Source organism: Salvelinus sp. IW2-2015, unplaced genomic scaffold, assembly GCF_002910315.2.
Source record: "Salvelinus sp. IW2-2015 unplaced genomic scaffold, ASM291031v2 Un_scaffold912, whole genome shotgun sequence".
Lineage (NCBI taxonomy): Eukaryota > Metazoa > Chordata > Actinopteri > Salmoniformes > Salmonidae > Salvelinus > Salvelinus sp. IW2-2015.
In genome coordinates this window covers 92,790-113,606 of record NW_019942644.1, presented here as the reverse complement: position 1 = coordinate 113,606, position 20,817 = coordinate 92,790, and the positions used below count along the sequence as shown (strand labels likewise).

The 20,817-nt window shown below is 42.0% G+C and overlaps 2 protein-coding genes across 2 annotated transcripts in view; one reads left to right on the top strand and one right to left on the bottom strand.

Moving 5' to 3' along the window:
• Positions 1-561, top strand: part of LOC112069125 (ceramide kinase-like protein) — a 103,998-nt gene extending 103,437 nt beyond the window's left edge. The window contains exon 13 of the mRNA XM_070438422.1: positions 474-561. Coding sequence (XP_070294523.1) covers positions 474-555 — 82 coding nt within the window. The 3' untranslated portion in view covers positions 556-561. The remainder of the gene's footprint in view (positions 1-473) is intronic.
• Positions 562-876: 315 nt separating this feature from the next.
• Positions 877-20,817, bottom strand: part of LOC112069130 (integrin alpha-4) — a 40,340-nt gene continuing 20,399 nt past the window's right edge. Inside the window, 16 exon segments of the mRNA XM_070438421.1 lie at positions 877-2,903; positions 3,016-3,135; positions 5,118-5,216; positions 5,343-5,468; positions 5,726-5,851; positions 6,325-6,432; positions 6,563-6,650; positions 6,759-6,848; positions 8,586-8,662; positions 10,714-10,812; positions 11,014-11,164; positions 11,856-11,932; positions 12,411-12,563; positions 19,590-19,714; positions 19,717-19,743; positions 20,748-20,817. The exon segment at positions 20,748-20,817 is cut by the window's right edge and continues 30 nt beyond it. Coding sequence (XP_070294522.1) covers positions 2,811-2,903; positions 3,016-3,135; positions 5,118-5,216; positions 5,343-5,468; positions 5,726-5,851; positions 6,325-6,432; positions 6,563-6,650; positions 6,759-6,848; positions 8,586-8,662; positions 10,714-10,812; positions 11,014-11,164; positions 11,856-11,932; positions 12,411-12,563; positions 19,590-19,714; positions 19,717-19,743; positions 20,748-20,817 — 1,629 coding nt within the window. The 3' untranslated portion in view covers positions 877-2,810.

The window sequence follows — 20,817 nt, the reverse complement described above, 5'->3', positions numbered from 1 at the left end:
CAGGAGTTGAGGATGTAACCTGGTGGTAAAACAAACAGGGTCAGGAGTTGAGGATGTAACCTGGGTGTAAAACAAACAGGGTCAGGAGTTGAGGATGTACCTGGTGGTAAAACAAACAGGGTCAGGAGTTGAGGATGTAACCTGGTGTAAACAAAACAGGGTCAGGAGTTGAGGATGTAACCTGGTGGTAAAACAAACAGGTCAGGAGTTGAGGATGTAACCTGGTGGTGAAACAAACAGGGTCAGGAGTTGAGGATGTAACCTGGTGGTAAAACAAACAGGGTCAGGAGTTAGGATGTAACCTGGTGGTAAAACAAACAGGTCAGGAGTTGAGGATGTAACCTGGTGGTAAAACAAACAGGGTCAGGAGTTGAGGATGTAACGCTGGTGGTAAAACAAACGGGTCACTGACCCTGTTTGTTTTACCACCAGGTTACATCCTCAACTCCTGACCCTGTTTGTTTCACCACCAGGTTACATCCTCAACTCCTGACCCTGTTTGGAGTGGACATCGAGGAGGCAGAGGAGGCACACATCAAGTGCAGCTGCATTTAACACTGTATGTAGAGCGGAATCGATACCTTTTAAAGCTGTCTAAAGGGTGGATGAGTCTATACACATACCAACCTCCACTGGCATTGCCACAGAATGTAACATACAGTCTTTCCTACTGTGCTTTACAAGAAACTGTCTTCAGTGTATAGACTGTCTACAGTTTAAACTATCTACAAGAGAGGAGCTTTTACACACAACCTAAAACTATGTATGTAGCACAACCTCAGTTTGCACTATCACTGAATGTCACCTACAGGCTTTACTACTGTATATCTTTGAATGTTAGACGTCAAATAACCAAATGGAGGACAGACAGGCACATTAAATAGAAAAAGTTGATTTATATTAAAGCAAAGAAAACATAATAATACATTCCAGTGCACAATTACATAAATTATCAGACCAAAGTGAAATGTGTTGACAAACGAAATGTTATCTATCCATTTTTACACGCCACACACTTATTTATTAAAAATGATTTCAATTTATAGAAATGTGGAATGTGCCCCCTTTATTTTTGGTCATGAAAGGTTGACTCCCTGAAATGTCAAGCAGTAAAAACATGTTCCTCTTCCGCATACATCACCATCATCATAGCCTACCATCTCTCCAAAACCTGAATGTTCCAATCCCTTACAGCTACAGTAAGAACACAGAATCCATTGAATCCAAAGATTCCAACACAAATCCAAAGGGATGAAAATGTTCCAAAAGGTAAGGCCAGTGTTCCGTGTGTTCCATTTGAGGAACGTTTGAGTCATTTCTGAAGAACAAGCTCTTTCATTTTTCATTTCTGACTGTGTTGGAAACTTCTGCTGCCATGGTGTAGGAGTTGCTGGTGTATGAGTTGCTGTCGTACGCACACATTAAAATGCATACACGCAAACGCACGTATGCACACACACACACACACACAGGGTGCTGTCCCCTTGAGGAGTGGCATGTGTCATTCAGTGAGTGAGTCAGTGAACAGATGCCTTTTTTCACTGATGACACTTCCCTGACCTCCTCATCCTTCTGTTACTTTCAGTTCTACATTATAACCATTAAACCTTCTGTCCCATTCACTCCATAAGCTGGTGAGCAAAAATACAAATTGAAGAATAAAAACCTATGCAGGGTGCAGGTACTGGTGTTACCGGTCTGCTACACTGTGTAACTCTGTGTTGTTGTCTGTGTCACACTGCTTTGCTTTATCTTGGCCAGGTCGCAGTTGCAAATGAGAACTTGTTCTCAACTAGCCTACCTGGTTAAATAAAGGTGAAATAAAATAAATAAAATAACACTGGGCACGTAACTTTTGCAGAGTGTGAGATGCTCCTATTCATTTCTATGAAACATGGGTTTAGGCTGTACGGCTCGGCAGAGGCTCTCGCTGGGTCTCACAGATCAACCAGAACAAATGTTCCTTCTTTCAATCTGATGGTTTCTCAATAGTGACACTAGTTTCACAATAAATGTGTGACAGTTTGAGGCTGTTTCCCCTCCCTACCCATAGCATGAAGATACAAAAGGAAATGTTGTTTAAAAAGAGTGATAAAGAAATATATATATATGTATATATCTATATACACAGTATATACACACCTAATGAGGATAGATTTGGCATATAGATGTGTATATATCATTATATACAAATATACTTCCTATCCATAGAGAAAAGCTTCAGCAGTGCATTCATACATTCTTTTGTACAGCAGACACAATCAATGTGCGACAGAATCCAAGTAGTCAGGTATGTGAGAATGTTTTGCTACGCAAAATGAGCGGTTCTTAATTAATGGACAGGCACAGAAAGTACCTCCCTGTTTCACACTCTGTTTTGGAGCGTTTTCTTCTGTTTCATGCCTACTGAACAAGACCATGGAATGTTCCGCTTCATATCCTGAGTTCTTGGTGGGGAATAAAAACAGGAATGATAGGCCTGTTCTTGTGAGGTCACATAGCCTATGTTCTAATGTACATTCCACGTACGCAGTCCAATGTTTTATAGTCTCACTGCACCAAGCCCAGAGGTAAAGTGCAATAAATTTGTCCCACTGACAACAAAGTTTAAGTTTTTCCTCTTGCATGTTTTAGAGAAATTACAACATTTTGTTGATTCCTAGATTCTGAGCCACAAATGTTTGAATTGTCCTGCAGTTCTTTCCCTTGGGTTTGGATGATCTCAATCAAAATGGGCCTTTTAGTAGAGAAGCTGTTCCCCAGCAGTTAGTTCATCTTGATGTATAGAACCATTCTGTATTAGTACACTCTTAGGATATACTCTCAGTCTTCTCACTCTTTGGTACATAGTCCCAGCTATCCCTCCTGATCTCCTTCTTAAACTGCCTCTTGAAGAAACCAGCCTGGGAATGAAAGAACAAGGTTCCGTTTCAGATAAGAAGGAGAGGGAAAAGAATGCAGTGTGTTTGTATGCTGTTTTGTGTGTAGTGTAAAAGCTGAAGGTGTCGTACTGACCTTCCAGAGGGCGAAGATGAGCAGGGCCAAGATCAGGAGTCCCACCAGTAGACTCCCTACAATGATGAACCCCTCCACTGCTGCCTGAGGCTTCTGGTTGAAGTGGGCCTCCAACACAACCTGGAACATCAGAATTAAATAAAACGTTTATTTCAGTGCACTAGTGTTACATTGTACATCTATGACCTGGAACATCAGACAAGGTTGCAAATGTCCTGTCATTTCCACCGCTGTCCTAACATGGACACTGTACATTCCAGCGTTTTATAATAGTAAGGCACTCGGAGGTTGCATAGGCAATTTCCTGACACTTCTTAGCCCTACCAGGACATTTGTATTTGTATTTATTATGGATCCCCATTAACTTCTGCCAAGGTAGCAGCTTCTCTTCCTGGGGTCCAGCAAAATGAAGGCAGTTATACCATTTGAAAAACATTACAATACATTCACAACACATTAAGTGTGTGCGCTCAGGCCACTACTAACCCTAACCACATATCTACAACACAAAATCTATGTGTGTGTGTATAGTGTGTATGTTATTGTGTGTTTGTATACTTGTGCCTGTGTTGTGTTGCTTCACAGTCCCCGCTGTTCCATAAGATGTATTTTTATCTGTTTTTTTTTTTAAATCAACTCATTTACTGCTTGCATGAGTTACTTGATGTGGAATAGATCTCTATATAGTACTGTGCGCCTCCCATAGTCTGTTCTGGACTTGGGGACTGTGAAGAGACCTCTGGTGGCATGTCTTGAGGGGTATGCATGGATGTCAATACCTCTCACAAATACAAGTAGTGATGAAGTCAATCTCCTCCAATTTGAGCCAGGATAGATTGGCATGCATATAATTCATGTTAGCTCTCTGTGTACATCCAAGGGCCAGCCATACTGCCCTGTTCTGAGCCAATTGAAATTTTCCTAAGTCCCTCTTTGTGGCACCTGACCACACGACTGAACAGTAGTCCAGGTGCGACAAAACTCGGGCCTGTAGGACCTGCCTTGTTGATAGTGTTATTAAGAAGGCAGAGCAGCGCTTTATTATGGACAGACTTCCCCCCATCCTAGCTACTGTTGTTTCAATACGTTTTGACCATGACAGTTTACAATCCAGGGTTACTCCAAGCAGTTTAGTCACCTCAACTTGCTCAATTTCCACATTATTCATTACAAGATTTAGTTGAGGTTTAGGGTTTAGTGAATGATTTGTCGCAAATACAATGCTTTTAGTTATATAGGACTAACTTATTCCTTGTCAGCCATTCTGAAACTTACTGCAGCTCTTTGTTAAGTGCTGCAGTCATTCCAGTCACTGTAGTAGCTGACGTGTACAGTGTTGAGTCATCCGCATACATATACACACTGGCTTTACTCAAAGCTGATTGGTTAGCTATTTGAGCCAGTAAAGGGGGCTTTACTATTCTTAGGTAGCGGAATGACTTTTGCTTCCCTCCAGGCTTGAGGACACACACTTTCTAGTAGGCTTAAATTGTAGGCTTAAATTCAAGATATGGCAAATAGGAGTGGCAATATCGTCCGCTATTATCCTCAGTAATTTCCCATCCAAGTTGTCAGACCCCGGTGGCTTGTCATTGTTGATAGAAAACAATATTTTTTTCACTCACTTTACGGAAATCAAAATTACAATGCTTGTCTTTCATAATTTGGTTAGATATACTTGGATGTGTAGTGTCAGCGTTTGTTGCTGGCATGTCATGTTTTTACTATCGTTCTTTATATCATTTATCTTTGTGTCATAGTGTAGTTTCTTCTTTTTATTCAGTTTAGTCACATGATTTCTCAATTTGCAGTATGTTTGCCAATCGGTTGTGCTGCCAATTTATTTGCCAAACCTTTTGCCTCATCCCTCTCAACCATACAATTTTTCAATTCCTCATCAATCCAAGCGCATATAAGAGTTTTTACTGGAATAAGCTATTTTAGTAACTAGAATAAACTATTTCATAAATGTGTCAAGTGCATGAACTTGGACTTGACATGGACTTGAGTGATCTCCATTGTGGAACAGTGACATGCTATCCTCCAAAAGATTACTGCATAAGGCCAATGTATCACTACTGTATAGGCCTATCATTTCTTACCTGAGCGATAGGGGTCTGCTGTAATAGGATGGTGTGAGGGTCCTCCCTTGGTGATGTGATGATGCCAGTACTCTCTATCAGCATCACTCCATGACGACCCTGAGGAGAGGGAGGGTAAGATTTGATTTGATTACATTAGAACACTTTAATATCCTCAATGAAGAAAGGATGATTCGTGTTGCCATTTTAAGAGATTTGAAAGTGTAGCATTAGTGAAGTGTTTACCGGTGTGAGCTGTAGAACGGTGGGGTTGAGCTTCACTTCCATCTGAATGGTGGCTTCTTTCCCAATGTCCATGTCTCCTAGTCTACACACCAGAGTCAGGCACAGGTCGTCTCCGTGAGCACAGAACTATGGAGAGAAACAACACTATTGTGATTTCATTTTAAAACATCAACATCAGTGGAATACAGCACTGCTACACAATGAGGATAGGGCCAATTCCATTTAAACTCAGGAAGTAAACAAAAATGTAAATGCTCCTCATTTATAAGATGAGAGGAAAATTAGAATTCCAATTAATTTACTTCCTGAATTGACTGTATCAATATGGAATTGACCCCAACACTGCTACATACATTATAGGAGTAGGAGAGGGAGGTATCTACCATTTTGCGTTTGCTGGTTTTGGAGAAGAAGAAGACCAGTTCCTTGATTAAAGAGGACTGTGGCACCTCACAATCATCTTCTACTGTGATGGAGCTGTTTTTAATGGAGCATTCTCCAAGAGAGGTCTAACAGAGGAGGAAAGAAAATAAGTTAGATATTGGTGATTATAAACTGGGTGGTTCGAGCCCTGAATGCTGATTAGCTGAAAGCTGTGGTATATTTAAGCAATATGGCCCGAAGGGGTGTGGTATATTGGCCATATATCACAAACCCCAGAGGTGCCTTATTGCTATTATAAACTGTTTACCAACGTAATTAGAGCAGTAAAAATAAGTGTTTTGTCATACCCGTGGTATACGGTCTGATATACCATGGCTGTCAGCCAACCATGGCTGTCAGCCAATCCGCATTCAGGGCTCGAACCACCCAGTTTATAATAGACTGTATACTATTGGTATGACAGAAATGTACTATTTAACGGTCTAATTACGTTGGTAACCAGTTTATAATAGCAATAAGGCACCTTAGGGGTTTGTGGTATATGGCCAATATACCACAGCTAAGGGTGGTATTTTTCATCAATCAATCACACACTTACCTGAAAATCTGCAATGTGGAGTAATCTGTATGGATATGGTGATAGTATCTTGGGAATATCAATCTCAACTTCCGTGTTGAGAGATTTGCTTGGACCGATATTGACAACCTGTCAAGGCACACCGATACAATATGTCAGTATAAACTCAGGCAGTCATTCAAATACTCCAACTAGGCTGTAATGATCACATCAGTTTCTGTTAGAAAACAATGCTAAATTGTATCCCTATGGTATATACCTTGTAAGTGTAGTTGAATGTCTCTGTGTAGCAATCAACTGGAGTAGGCTCCTGGTCACCAAATACAAAGGATGTTGGAGTAACAAACCTGCAAGGGAGATCAGTAATTAGCTTATGAAGTACAATAAGAAATGTTTATATATACTGTCAATGAAGAGCGAGGAACTGTCTTTGTTACTGTAAATAAATGTCTTACCCATGGACGCTTACATCCACGCCATATCTCAACGGTAACATCAGAGTGGCTGAGTTGTCATGCAGAAGATCCTCATTTTCATAATTGTCTCTGGAAAAGACAATGTCAGAAAAAACAAGAAATTATCTATTTGGATTCCATTTCATATTAATCAATTTGATATATTGAAAACAAAACATTTAAGCACATTTAAGCACCAATGCCATTATACTGTTGTAGGAATTCAACTCAAAGCCAAAGACTTTCCAAACATCAAATGTTGCAGAACTTCACATTCCTAGTGTTTCTCAGAGTGAGGCCAAAGCATACCTTCACGCATTACATGACACTTGAAGATGGTTTTCAGAGGTGTCATGCCCATACGGGCACAAGGACACGTACCCCCTCAGATTTGTCCTGTTTTTAAAATGTTCAGATGTTAAAGTAATGACTAAGCTTCATAATTATTTCTAAAAGGATTTGTCAGTGGTATTTTGTGGAAGGGGCACACTGACTGGACCAGGCAAAGAGTACCCCCCCCCCAGTAAGTGGTTCCTTCCAAGGTGCACTATCGATGCTAGTGGAGGAGGAGAGAGAGAGTCACACACAGCGTTTGATTTGATTTTAGCTGCCGGTGATGGGCAGGACTCGCAGGAGGTGTTTGTAAATTAATTTGATCAAGCTATGTAGCCTATTGAGTCCTTCTTGATGAATAAATAAATAATAAAACAAAAATGTCCCAACCTCATAACTAGCTACCAATCAAGTTAGAGTAGCTAGTCTATCTTAGCTGACATGCCTGCTGGCAAGACTTTAGAAAAGAAAACAATTGCTTTATTAATGATTGGGTTATGATACTATGTACCAATGTAGCAGTTGTACTAAACCCCTACGGCATAAAGGTTCTTAAATATTCAATGTGCCTCATTAATTAAAATTACAATTGAACAGGGAAAGAAGTATGCTTCGATAACCTATGCAGAAAAAATATACATATTTTTTACATAGAACTAGGCATAACGATCATGGCTCTAGATTGCAGGAAAAAGCTGTTTCAGCTGTTAGAAAAATGTGCCATTCTCTGAACAAAACTCGGAGCAAGGAATGTCTCCAGTTAAGTGTTACCAGATATGAACATGGGGTGTTTTAGAGTGTTCTGAAACTTTTAAACATTCCAAAGCTTTTCTTTACCCAAACAACAAAACAGGGGCCGCCTACACAACTATGTAACAACTACAGGAGGAAACCAAGAGAGGGAACCTGCAGCACCCTCTGATTTGAATAATTCAGGTCACTGGGACCGTGTTTCCTGTTCCCCTAGCAACAGAACAAACACATACACTGAGTGTACAATTTTTTTTGCTGAAATTGGTTGAATGTCCTTTGGGTGGTGGACCATTCTTGATGCACACAGGAAACTGTTGAGCGTGAAAAACCCAGTGGCACCTACTACCATACCTCATTCAAAGGCATAGCTTTCACCTGGATTCATCTGGTCAGTCTATGTAATGGAAAGAACAGGTGTTCCTAATGTTTTGTCCACCCAGTGTCTCATTGGGCTGTTTTACGATCCGTCTGTTTGGTTTGATAAGGCTGGCCAGTAGCAAGACGTCACCGACAGTGTAACAGGACGTCAGTTTAAAAAACATGCCATTCGATTATTTCATGTATTTTGGAGAAAGATTGCGTTCGTGGGTTAGGGGATCTGTGCTAAGGTCAGAAGTAGTGTAAACAAAAGTCAAAAGAAAGATTATGACAAAGACCTAGGGTCAAAACATTGCACTCAATAACACTGCAGGCGCATCCAGTGTGTGGGTATCTATCTTTCTTTTATGGGTCTGTACTTACCCACTAGTGTTGATGGATATGCTAATGTCACCAGCACTGCTACTCTGGTTTACATCCAACAGAAAGCTGATGTTCACCTGCAGAAAATACAGAAATTCTGATTAGATAGCAAGTAAGATATTACCCTCTTAAACAGCAGTTTATAAAACGTTGCCTTTAAAAGAGCAGCAGCATTGGCAGCAAACAGAAGATATGGGTCTGGATACCCACTGGGCACACACTGGTTGAATCAACATTGTTTTCACGCCATTTCAGTAAAATTACGTTGAACCAACAAGGAATAGACATTGAACAGGGCAATCTGATGTAATTAAAAAAAACTGTAATCAGTTAGTTACATTACCAGCAAAAATATTGTAATCAGATTACAGATACTTTAGAAAAACGAGTTGATTGCTTCTTGGATTACTTTTAAATTCAGAAAGGATGTTTGGAAAAAAATACATTAAGACACCTTTCTGTTTTTCTCAATGACATTCAATTCAGATTTTAAAAAGGTGTAATTAAAAAAAAAATTGCTCCTGATCGAGAGACCACTATGATGACACACTAAATGCATTTGATGGGTCCTTTTTGTCTTCTTCTAATGCATTTTAAGGGAAGGTAATCCAAAAGTAACTAAAAGTAATCAGATTACGTTACTGAGTTTGTGTAATCCAAAAGTTATGTTACTTGTTACAATTTTAGACAGGTAACTAGTAACTGTAATGGATTACATTAAGAAAGTAACCTACCCAACCATGACGTTGAATTTATGTCTGTGCCCAGTGGGGTAATTAGTTAAAGTATCCAGTGAAAGTATCCAGACCCAGATTAATAGAGTAAAATTGGAGTAACATGGAAGTAAAGTAACCTTGGAGTAATATTAAAGTAACAGAGTAAGGTTGGAATAATGGTAGAGTAGCATTATAGTAAGGCTGGAGTAACAGTAGATCAAGGTTGGAGTAACATTAGAGTACGGCTGGAGTAACATTAGAGTAAGGTCGTAGTAACAATAGAGTACGGCTGGAGTGACAGAGTAAGGTTGGAGTAACATTAGAGTAAGGTCGGAGTAACAGAGTACGGTTGGAGTAACAGTAGAATAAGGCTGGAGCAACCGAGTAAGGTTGGAGTAACAATAGAGTAAGGCTGGAGTAACAGAGTAAGGCTGGAGTAACAGAGTAAGGCTGGAGTAACAGTAGAGTAAGGCTGGAGTGACAGAGTAAGGCTGAATTAACAGAGTACGGCTGAAGTAAAATTAGAGTACGGTTGGAGTAACATTAAGTACGGTTGGAGTAACATTAGAGTAATGCCGGAGTAACATTAGAGTACGGTTGGAGTAACATTAGAGTAATGCCGGAGTAACATTAGAGTAAGGCCGGGGTGACAGACAAAGGTTGGAGTAACATTAGAGCACAGCTGGAGTAACATTGGAGTAAGGGTGGAGTAACATTAGAGTACGGTTGGAGTAACATAAGAGTAAGGTTGGAGTAACAGAGTAAGGTCGGAGTAACAGTAGAGTAAGGCTGGAGTGACAGAGTAAGGCTGAAGTAACAGAGTAAGGGTGGAGTAAAATTAGAGTAAGGTTGGAGTAACAGTAGAGTAAGGCTGAAGTAACAGAGTACGACTGGAGTAAAATTAGAGTAAGGTTGGAGTAACATTAGAGTAAGGCAGGAGTAACATCCGAGTAAGGCTGGAGTAACACTAGAGTAAGGCTGGAGTAACATCGGAGTAAGGCTGGAGTACCATTAGAGTAAGGCTGGAGTAACATTAGAGCAAGGCTGGAGTAACATTAGAGTAAGGCTGGAGTAACATCAGAGTAAGGCTGGAGTACCATCAGAGTAAGGCTGGAGTACCATCAGAGTAAGGCTGGAGTAACATTAGAGCAAGGCTGGAGTAACATTATAGTATGGCTGGAGTAACATTAAAGCAATGTTGGAGTAACATTCGAGTAAGGTTGGAGTAACATTCGAGTAAGGCTGGAGTAACAGTAGAGTAAGGCTGGAGTGATAGAGTAAGGCTGAAGTAACAGAGTAAGGCTGGAGTAAAATTAGAGTAAGGTTGGAGTAACAGTAGAGTAAGGTTGGGATAAGGCTAGAGTAACATTAGAGTAAGGTTGGAGTAAGTTTGAGTGTTGTGCCTACAGTACCTTGGCTCCAGAGCTGAAGTACAGGTTCCCAACACTACAGTCCATTCCTACTATTGTCTTGTTCTCCTCTGAAATGTCACAGCTCACATACTTCTCCTCCTGAAAATAATAACAGATAATGGGAGTGTTGTGTAATTTATTACAATCCAAGAGCGCATAGATTCACTTGATTCATAGATTCACATGATTTTGTGTGTTTCTTTGAATTGCACTGCCACATCGTCTAAATTACATTGGTGATTATGTGAGAAATGTAATAACTGCTACTTTGAGTAATCAATAAATCAATCAAACACGTACTGCATCAAGGACTTTGATGTAGTGCAGGTTGGAGGGGAAGCGTAACTGGAGCCTGGGGAGGAAGGCATCATCTCCAGCGTTCACCAGGGTTGTGTTCAACATGATGGTCTTCCCATTACCCAATGCAAAGTACTGTATGTTGTTGTGTTTCCTGCAAGATTAACAGTTTTAGGGGCTGGATTGAATAGGGCCCTATGTATAAAACTGGAAGGCTGTCGCCCCATACAGTACCAGTCAAAAGTTTGGACACACCTACTCATTGTAGGTGAATAAGTAGGTGTGTCCAAACTTTTGACTGGTACTGTACCTGTGACTACAGCACATCTGTGCTATAACCCCAATGAATCCCATCCATCGGTGTGGTTTACTTGAATTGACTTTAGTCATACAAAAAAATAACATCTTATTTCATATTTTGATAGACTTAAATCATACAACTTTCCATAAAGTGCCAGAATCATGGTTTCAGAGGAGAGCAGACTAAACAGTCACAGTCACGGAAACATCAGAATGGACCTGTTATGCAGTCCTGTAGATTTCCTGGCTTTGGAAATGTGACCATGAGTAAACATGTACAACAATCCCCCCTTAATGAAGTGAACTGGAGAGTATTGACATCATGGGCACTACAGTCAACACCTGATCTAATCCTACAAAGGTTGTTTTCCACAGAAATATTATTTGTTTCGGGATGCTGTAATGAATTTGTAAAGTAAACCTTCAATAGCTCAGTTTTGTCCACAGAAGAGATAAGAAATAGAAAGTAAAAGCTTCAAGACAAAAGATTGTATTACAAAGAAAACACCAACATATTCTGAATATTTATGCTAAATGCTACTTACTGTGGTAAGACCAGGTATGCAGAGACCTGCAGATTGGTTGAACAGTTGGCCAATGAACAGTACCGAGCAAACTCAGTCTGGAGAAGGAAGGTTACTGTTAGATGATGATGATGCGTTCACTGAAAATACAGTAATGTATCCTCTAATATACAGTAACTACCATACATGGATGTAAGTGGAGAACTCTACACTCTTAGAAAAAAGGGTTCCAAAAGGATTCTTCGGCTGTCCCCATAGGAGAACCCTTTTTGGTTCCAGGTAGAACCTTTTTGGGTTCCATATAACACACTCTGTAGAAAGGATTCTTCAAGGAACCCAAAAGGATTTAACCTGGAATCTTTTAGGTTCTACATAGCTAGTTTTTTTCTAAGAGTGTAGCATCGGTTCCCCGGACATAGATTAAGCCTAGTACCCGGACTAAAGAGCAATTTCAATGCAGGGAAATTCCCACTGAGTATGATTTTTAATTCCAGGACTAAGCTGAATTTGTGTCTAAAAGAATTGGTCCTATTCTCCTAACCATGCAATATGAGTGGATAGATGTAAGAGACTCACCTTATTGGCTACCAGGTTGCTGTGCCCCCCTCTCTGCTGCAGGATGGGTTTCAGGGCTGGGAATATTCTGGATGCCCGGTGACGGACAGTGTGCTGTTTGAGGGCGTACGTCGCCTCAAAATGGATGGGCGTGAAGATATCCCGAACATCTTTCTAAAAAGGAAAGAGATACAGAGAATGGAAGCTTTCATTTACTGTACATACAACATAGAGGGGAGCTTCTGGCTTGACTGTGCTAATTGACTGTTCTTGTGTAAGTTATTGTGGGGGCCTGTCTGTGCTCTGGCACAATGTTACAGTGTCATGTGCTGTCTGTCCCACTGAAAGAGCTGCAGATGTCCCACTGCAGATGTCCCAAGGAGCCTCTGCTCTCCTCTCCCACACCTGCCTTTAGCTCAAGGGACATTCTGAGATACAGTTTTTATTCAAGACAAAAAATATATATTTTTAGCTGTTGCTGCTAAATTGTTGCTAATTGCTGCTAAGTTAGAATGTTATGAAACAGAAAGAGAACTGCTAAACATTTCCACGACTGAATTATTGAATACACTGTCAAATAAAGCATGGTATCTATAGAACAAGACACTTGAATGGCTCTTATGTCCCACCCTCTCTTCTTTTATCAGTGAGCAGACATAGTAGCTAGAAACCAGTGTTTCATTAGCCATGCATGCACAGCTTTCTCCACTCTAAGAGGTTTAGTTTAACCACAAACTGAGTAACTGTATGGTGGTGTTCTCTCTCAATGTAAAACCACTCACCAGAGCCCATTCATTAACATACAGGAGCTTGGCAACACAGCGCTGATCATACATACTGACTCATGTGTACTGTACAGTATTTGAGTGGCAAAATAAACCTAAAACACATCTAACCATTACATAAGAATTACTCTATATCAAACCTTTAAGATGCATAAAGTATGAGGGGGATGTGTGAGAGTAAGACAGAAAAGACAATGCAAAAGCCCCTGAGATAGTATTTTTATGTAACTAGGCAAGTCAGTTAAGAACAAATTCTTATTTACAATGACAACCTACCGGGGAACAGTGGGTTAACTGCCTTGTTCAGGGGCAGAATGACCCATTTTTACCTTGTCAGCTCAGGGATTCAATCCAGCAACCTTTCAGTTACTGGCCCAACGCTCTAACCACTAGGCTACCTGCTGCCGTATTAGTCTCACTATATCCCTATGTGACCTCAGTCATAGTCACATTCCCCTACCAGTCCCCTGTACTATCCTACTGCCACATCTGCTGTTTATAACATTCATTACTGCCATGACCCATTAATTAAACTTTAAAAATACATCAAATGTATAGTTACACAAACACTCACACACACACATTTTGATTTCCTCTGACAGATAATGACACTGGTTTATGGTCTCCAATAACTCCATCTCTAGCTATTAATAAGAAAAAGCCAGTATGGTTCAGCTCAAAGAGAGACTTGAGAGTCATCCATTAATTAGTGAGTGGGTTTAAACATGAGCTAACTTAGATGGCCCTGATTAGAAGAGAGAATGAGGGAAGAGTCAGGAGGGGCCCCACCAAACACCTGGAACATTACACACACACATGCACGCATGCACACTGGGGCAGCAGGTAGTCTGGCGGGTAGGAGCTGACTATGTAAAAATATGTTGTTCTCCCCTTGAGCACGGCAGTTAACCCACTGTTCCCTGGGCGCCGATGACGTGGATGTCGATTAAGGCAGCCCCCCGCACCTCTCTGTTCAGAGGGGTTGGGTTAAATGTGGAAGACACATTTCAGTTGAATGCATTCAGTTGTACAACTGACTAGGTATCCCCCTTTCCCTAATCCTACACACACACTAAATCCTCCCTACTAGACACTACTCCACATCTCAACTAGAGGTCGACCGATTAATCGGAATGGCCGATTAATCGGGGCCGATTTCAAGTTTTCATAACAATCGGAAATTGGTATTTTTGGGCGCCGATTTGCCGATTATTATTATTTATTTTTTTATATATTTTTTTACACCTTTATTTAATCTTTATTTAAATAGGCAAGTCAGTTAAGAACACATTCTTATTTTCAATGACGGCCTAGAAACGAGGCAGAACAACAGATTTTTAACCTTGTCAGCTCGGGGGATCCAATCTTGCATTGATTACATTGCACTCCACGAGGAGCCTGCCTGTTAGCGAATGCAGTAAGCTAAGGTAAGTTGCTAGCTAGCATTAAACTTATCTTATAAAAAACAATCAATCAATGACTGTCATTGCTCCAATGTGTACTTAACCATAAACATCAATGCCTTTCTTAAAATCAATACACAAGTATATACACTGCTCAAAAAAATAAAGGGAACACTTAAACAACACAATGTAACTCCAAGTCAATCCCACTTCCTGTGAATCAAACTGTCACTTAGGAAGCAACACTGATTGACAATACATTTCACATGCTGTTGTGCAATGGAATAGACAACAGGTGGAAATTATAGGCAATTAGCAAGAACCCCCAATAAAGGAGTGGTTCTGCAGGTGGTGACCACAGACCACTTCTCAGTTCCTATGTTTCCTGGCTGATGTTTTGGTCACTTTTGAATGCTGGCGGTGCTTTCACTCTAGTGGTAGCATGAGACGGAGTCTACAACCCACACAAGTGGCTCAGGTAGTGCAGCTCATCCAGGATGGCACATCAATGCGAGCTGTGGCAAGAAGGTTTGCTGTGTCTGTCAGCGTAGTGTCCAGAGCATGGAGGCGTTACCAGAGAGACAGGCCAGTACATCAGGAGACGTGGAGGAGGCCGTAGGAGGGCAACAACCCAGCAGCAGGACCGCTACCTCCGCCTTTGTGCAAGGAGGAGCAGGAGGAGCACTGCCAGAGCCCTGCAAAATGACCTCCAGCAGGCCACAAATGTGCATGTGTCTGCCAAATGGTCAGAAACAGACTCCATGAGGGTGGTATGAGGGCCCGACGTCCACAGGTGGGGGTTGTGCTTACAGCCCAACACCGTGCAGGACGTTTGGCATTTGCCAGAGAACACCAAGATTGGCAAATTCGCCACTGGCGCCCTGTGCTCTTCACAGATGAAAGCAGGTTCACACTGAGCACATGTGACAGACGTGACAGAGTCTGGAGACGCGGTGGAGAACGTTCTGCTGCCTGCAACATCCTCCAGCACGACCGGTTTGGCGGTGGGTCAGTCATGGTGTGGGGTGGCATTTCTTTGGGGGGCCGCACAGCCCTCCATGTGCTCGTCAGAGGTAGCTGACTGCCATTAGGTACCGAGATGAGATCCTCAGACCCCTTGTGAGCCCATATTGGTGTGGTTGGCCCTGGGTTCCTCCTAATGCAAGACAATGCTAGACCTCATGTGGCTGGAGTGTGTCAGCAGTTCCTGCAAGAGGAAGGCATTGATGCTATGGACTGGCCCGCCGTTCCCGACCTGAATCCAATTGAGCACATCTGGGACATCATGTCTCGCTCCATCCACCAACGCCACGTTGCACCACAGACTGTCCAGGAGTTGGCGGATGCTTTAGTCCAGGTCTGGGAGGAGATCCCTCAGGAGACCATCCCCACCTCATCAGGAGCATGCCCAGGCATTGTAGGGAGGTCATACAGGCACGTGGAGGCCACACACACTACTGAGCCTCATTTTGACTTGTTTTAAGGACATTACATCAAAGTTGGATCAGCCTGTAGTGTGGTTTTCCACTTTAATTTTGAGTGTGACTCCAAATCCAGACCTCCATGGGTTGATAAATTTGATTTCCATTGATAATCTTTGTGTGATTTTGTGTCAGCACATTCAACTATGTAAAAAAAGAAAAAGTAACACAAGCAATGGACATTAGACCGGTGGAAATCTGTCCATTGGTCTGATGAGTTCAAATTTGAGATGTTTGGTTCCAACCAGTGTGTCTTTGTGAGACGCAGAGTAGATAAATGGATGATCTCCGCATGTGTGGTTCCCACCGTGAAACATGGAGGAGGAGGTGTGATGGTGTGGGGTGCTTTGCTGGTAACACTGTCTGTGATTTATTTGGAATTCAAGGCATTCTGCAGCGATACGCCATCCCATCTGGTTTGCGCTTAGTTGAACTATAATTTGTTTTTCAACAGGACAATGACCCAACACACCTCCAGGCTGTGTAAGGGCTATTTGACCAAGAAAGGTGATGGAGTGCTGCTCAGATGACCTGGCCTCTACAATCACCCGACCTAACTCAATTGAGATGTTTTAGGATGAGTTGGACTGCAGAGTGAAAGAAAAGCAGCCAACAAGTGCTTAGCATGTGTGGGACGTTTGAAAAAGCATTCCTCATGAAGCTGGTTGAGAAAATGCCAAGAGTGTGCAAGGCTGTCATCAAGGCAAAGGGTAGCTACTTTGAAGAATCTCAAATATATATATAAATACAGTATATATATTATATAAACACTTTTTTGGTTACTACAGTGGCTTGCAAAAGTATTCACCCCCTTGGCATTATTCCTATTTTGTTGCCTAGATTTGGGGGGGGGGGGGGGGGGGGCTGTATCATTTGATTTACACACAACAATGCTACAATTTGAGGGGATGCAAAATAATTTTTTTTGTGAAACAAACAAGAAATAAGACAAAAAAACAGAAAACTTGAGCGTGCGTAACTATTCACCCCCCCAAAGTCAATACTTTGTAGAGCCACCTTTTGCAGCAATTACAGCTTTAATAATGGGAATTGATGGAAATTGATGTAAAAATGTATCACTAGCCACTTTAAACAATGCCACTTAACATAATGTTTACATACCCTACATTACTCATCTCATATGTATATGTATACACTGTACTCTATATCATCTACTGCATCTTGCCATCTTTATGTAATACATGTATCACTAGCCACTTTAAACTATGCCACTTTATGTTTATATACCCTACATTACTCATCTCATATGTATATAATGTACTCTATACCATCTACTGCATCTTGCCTATGCCGTTCTGTACCATCACTCATTCATATATTTTTATGTACATATTCTTTATCACTTTACACTTGTGTGTATACGGTAGTAGTTGTGGCATTGTTAGGTTAGATTACTCGTTGGTTATTACTGCATTGTCGGAACTAGAAGCACAAGCATTTCGCTACACTCGCATTAACATCTGCTAACCATGTGTATGTGACAAATAAAATTTGATTTGATTTGAAGTATCTTGGGAAATGTCTCTATAAACTTGGCACATCTAGCCACTGGGATTTTTGTCCATTCTTCAAGGCAAAACTGCTCCAACTCCTTCAAGTTGGATGGGTTCCGCTGGTGTACAGTAATCTTTAAGTCATACCACAGATTCTCAACTGGATTGAGGTCTGGGCCTTGACTAGGCCATTCCAAGACATTTACAGTTGAAGACGGAAGTTTACATACACCTTAGCCAAATACATTTAAACTCACTTTTTCACAATTCCTGACAATAATCTGAGTAAAAATGCCCTGTCTTACGTCAGTTAGGATCACCACTTTATTTTAACAATGTGAAATGTCAGAATAATAGTAGAGAGAATTATTTATTTCTGCTTTTATTTCTTGCATCACATTCCCAGTGGGTCAGAAGTTTACATGTACTCAATTCGTATTTGCCTTTAATTTGTTTAACTTGCGTCAAACGTTTCCACAAGCTTCCCATAATAAGTTGGGTGAATTTTGGCCCATTCCTCCTGACAGAGCTGGTGTAACTGAGTCAGGTTTGTAGGCCTCCTTGCTCGCACATGCTTTTTCAGTTCTGCCCGCAAATCTTTTATGGGATTGAGGTCAGGGCGTTGTGATGGCCACTCCAATACCTTGACTTTGTTGTCCTTAAGCCATTATGCCACAAGTTTGGAAGTATGCTTGGGGTCATTGTCCATTTGGAAGACCCATTTGCCGACCAAGCTTTAACTTCCTGACTGAGGTCTTGAGATGTTGCTTCAATATATCCACATAATTGTCCTCCCTCGTGATGCCATCTATTTTTGTGATTCTGCCACCCCCATGCTTCACGGTTGGGATGGTGTTCTTCAGCTTGCAAACATCCCTTTTTCCTCCAAACATAACGATGGTCATTATGGCCAAACAGTTCTATTTTGTTTCATCAGACCAGAGGACATTTCTCCAGAAAGTACGATCTTTGTCCCATGTGCAGTTGCAGACCATAGTCTGGCTTTTTTATGGCGGTTTTGGGGCAGTGGCTTCTTCCTTGCTGAGCGGCCTTTCAGGTTATGTCAATATAGACTTGTTTTACTGTGGATATACAGTAGATACTTTTGTACCTGTTTCCTTCAGCATCTTCACAAGGTCCATTGCTGTTGTTCTGGGATTGATTTGCACTTTTCGCACCAAAGTACGTTCATCTCTAGGAGACAGAACGCGTTCCTTCCTGAGTGTTATGACGGCTGCGTGGTCCCATGGTGTTTATACTTGCGTTCTATTGTTTGTACAGATGAATGTGGTACCCATACATGATGCAGCCACCCCCATGCTTGAAAATATGGAGAGTTGTACCTACTGATGTTGTGTGTTGGATTTGCCACAAATAAAACACTTTGTATTCAGGACAGAATGCATGTTTAGGTTAGTATTTGTGGGTAACTAAAATGTTGTCGATCCATCCTCAGTAGTCTCTTATCACAGCCATTAAACTGCATAATTGTTTTATAAACCCCATTGGCCTCATGGTGAAATCCCTGGTTTTCCTTAGTTTTCTTTCACTCCGGCAACTCAGTTTAGAAAGAGGTCTGTATCTTTGTAGTGACTGTGTGTATTGATACACCATACAAAGTGTAATTAATAACTGCACCATAATCAAGGGGATATTCAATGTATTTTTTACCAATCTACCAATCGGTGTACTTTGATATGAGCTTGGATTGGAAAACTTCCCTGGTCTTTGTGGTTGAATCTGTGCTTGAAATTCACTACGTGATTGCGGGACCTTACAGAGATAGGGTAGTCATTCAAAATTCATGTTAACCACTTGTATTGCACTCAGAGCGAGTCCATGCAACTTTGTTTGTGATTTGTTAAGCAAATGTTAACTCCTGAATTTATATAGGAAGTCCAATTGAGGTCTGAAGACCCTCTTTCCTAAGGAAGACCTGGAAACACCTATCAGTGGTTACAGCTGTTGACCTCTTGACCCCTAACCTTTGAATTCTAAACCCTGACCTCTGACTCACCCTCATGAAGGCCTGGTGGGTGACGCAGGTCAGCTGGTCGTGTCTGGCCTTGACTTGCCCTGTCGTAACGTTGGATGTCCCGTTGCCGTGGAAATGGAAGCGGGAGGGGAAAGACTCCTTGTGTGTGTGTCGGCTGTCAGGTTATACTGCAGTTCTATGGGAGGGAGGGAGGAATTAAGGGAGAGAGGGAGGGAGAGAGGAGGGAGGAAGGTAACAGTATTTAGTTTCAGAGAGTACCCAGAGTTCGTATAAACCAGGGCCACAGAAATACATAGACCTAGAAAACAACCTCACCCCAGCATCAACCTTGGCCCCAGCCTCTACCCCTCCCAGACCAACCCAGCCCCAGTCCCAGACTCAACCCCAGTCCCAGACTCAACCCCAGCCCCAGTCCCAGACTCAACCCCCAGCCCCAGACTCAACCCCACCCCAGACTCAACCCCATCCCCAGCCCCAGACTCAACCCCAGCCCCAGACTCAACCCCAGCCCCAGCCCAGACTCAACCCCAGTCCCAGTCCCAGACTCAACCCCAACCCCAGTCCCAGACTCAACCCCCAGCCCCAGTCCAAACTCAACCCCAGCCCCAGTCCAGACTCAACCCAGCCCCAGACTCAACCCCAGCCCCAGACTCAACCCTAGCCCCAGTCCCAGCCCCACCCCCAGTGTATCTATCAGGACAGGGCTGTGCCAGAGTCTTCTTCTGTAACGGACACTTTCACCAAAGGAATGCTCGCATTCTTTTCAGGTTGGGTTAACATACTGGACCAACTGCCCCAGCCTCAGGGACTAGTGATAATATGGAAGACTGACAGAGATAAGGAAACAGAAAAGGGTTGTCTCGGACACAACCAGTCCAGGGCAGAGGTTTTCATCACTATTTCCTAAGAGACACAGGAGACTAGACATTGTACATTATACCATTTTACACATACAAACTAGTTGCATAATTATGCTCGCAGTACTATAGCACGTTGCGAAATTAGTTTTTGGTCACTATTAAGTACACACACTAGAACCAAAACTGGCGTTTGTTTGTTAGTGCCACTGCTGTGTATATAACCTTCACTAATGTAACGATTAACACAGCGCAAATAGACGGTTGGTTTCGCAGTGCAGGGCTAAGAGGGAGCCAGGGGCACAGAGAGAGGGTCGCTCACCTATGAGTCCGTTGTAGCGTCGAGCGCGGACCCTAAAGCAGACTGTCACGTTGATGCAGACAGCAGGAAG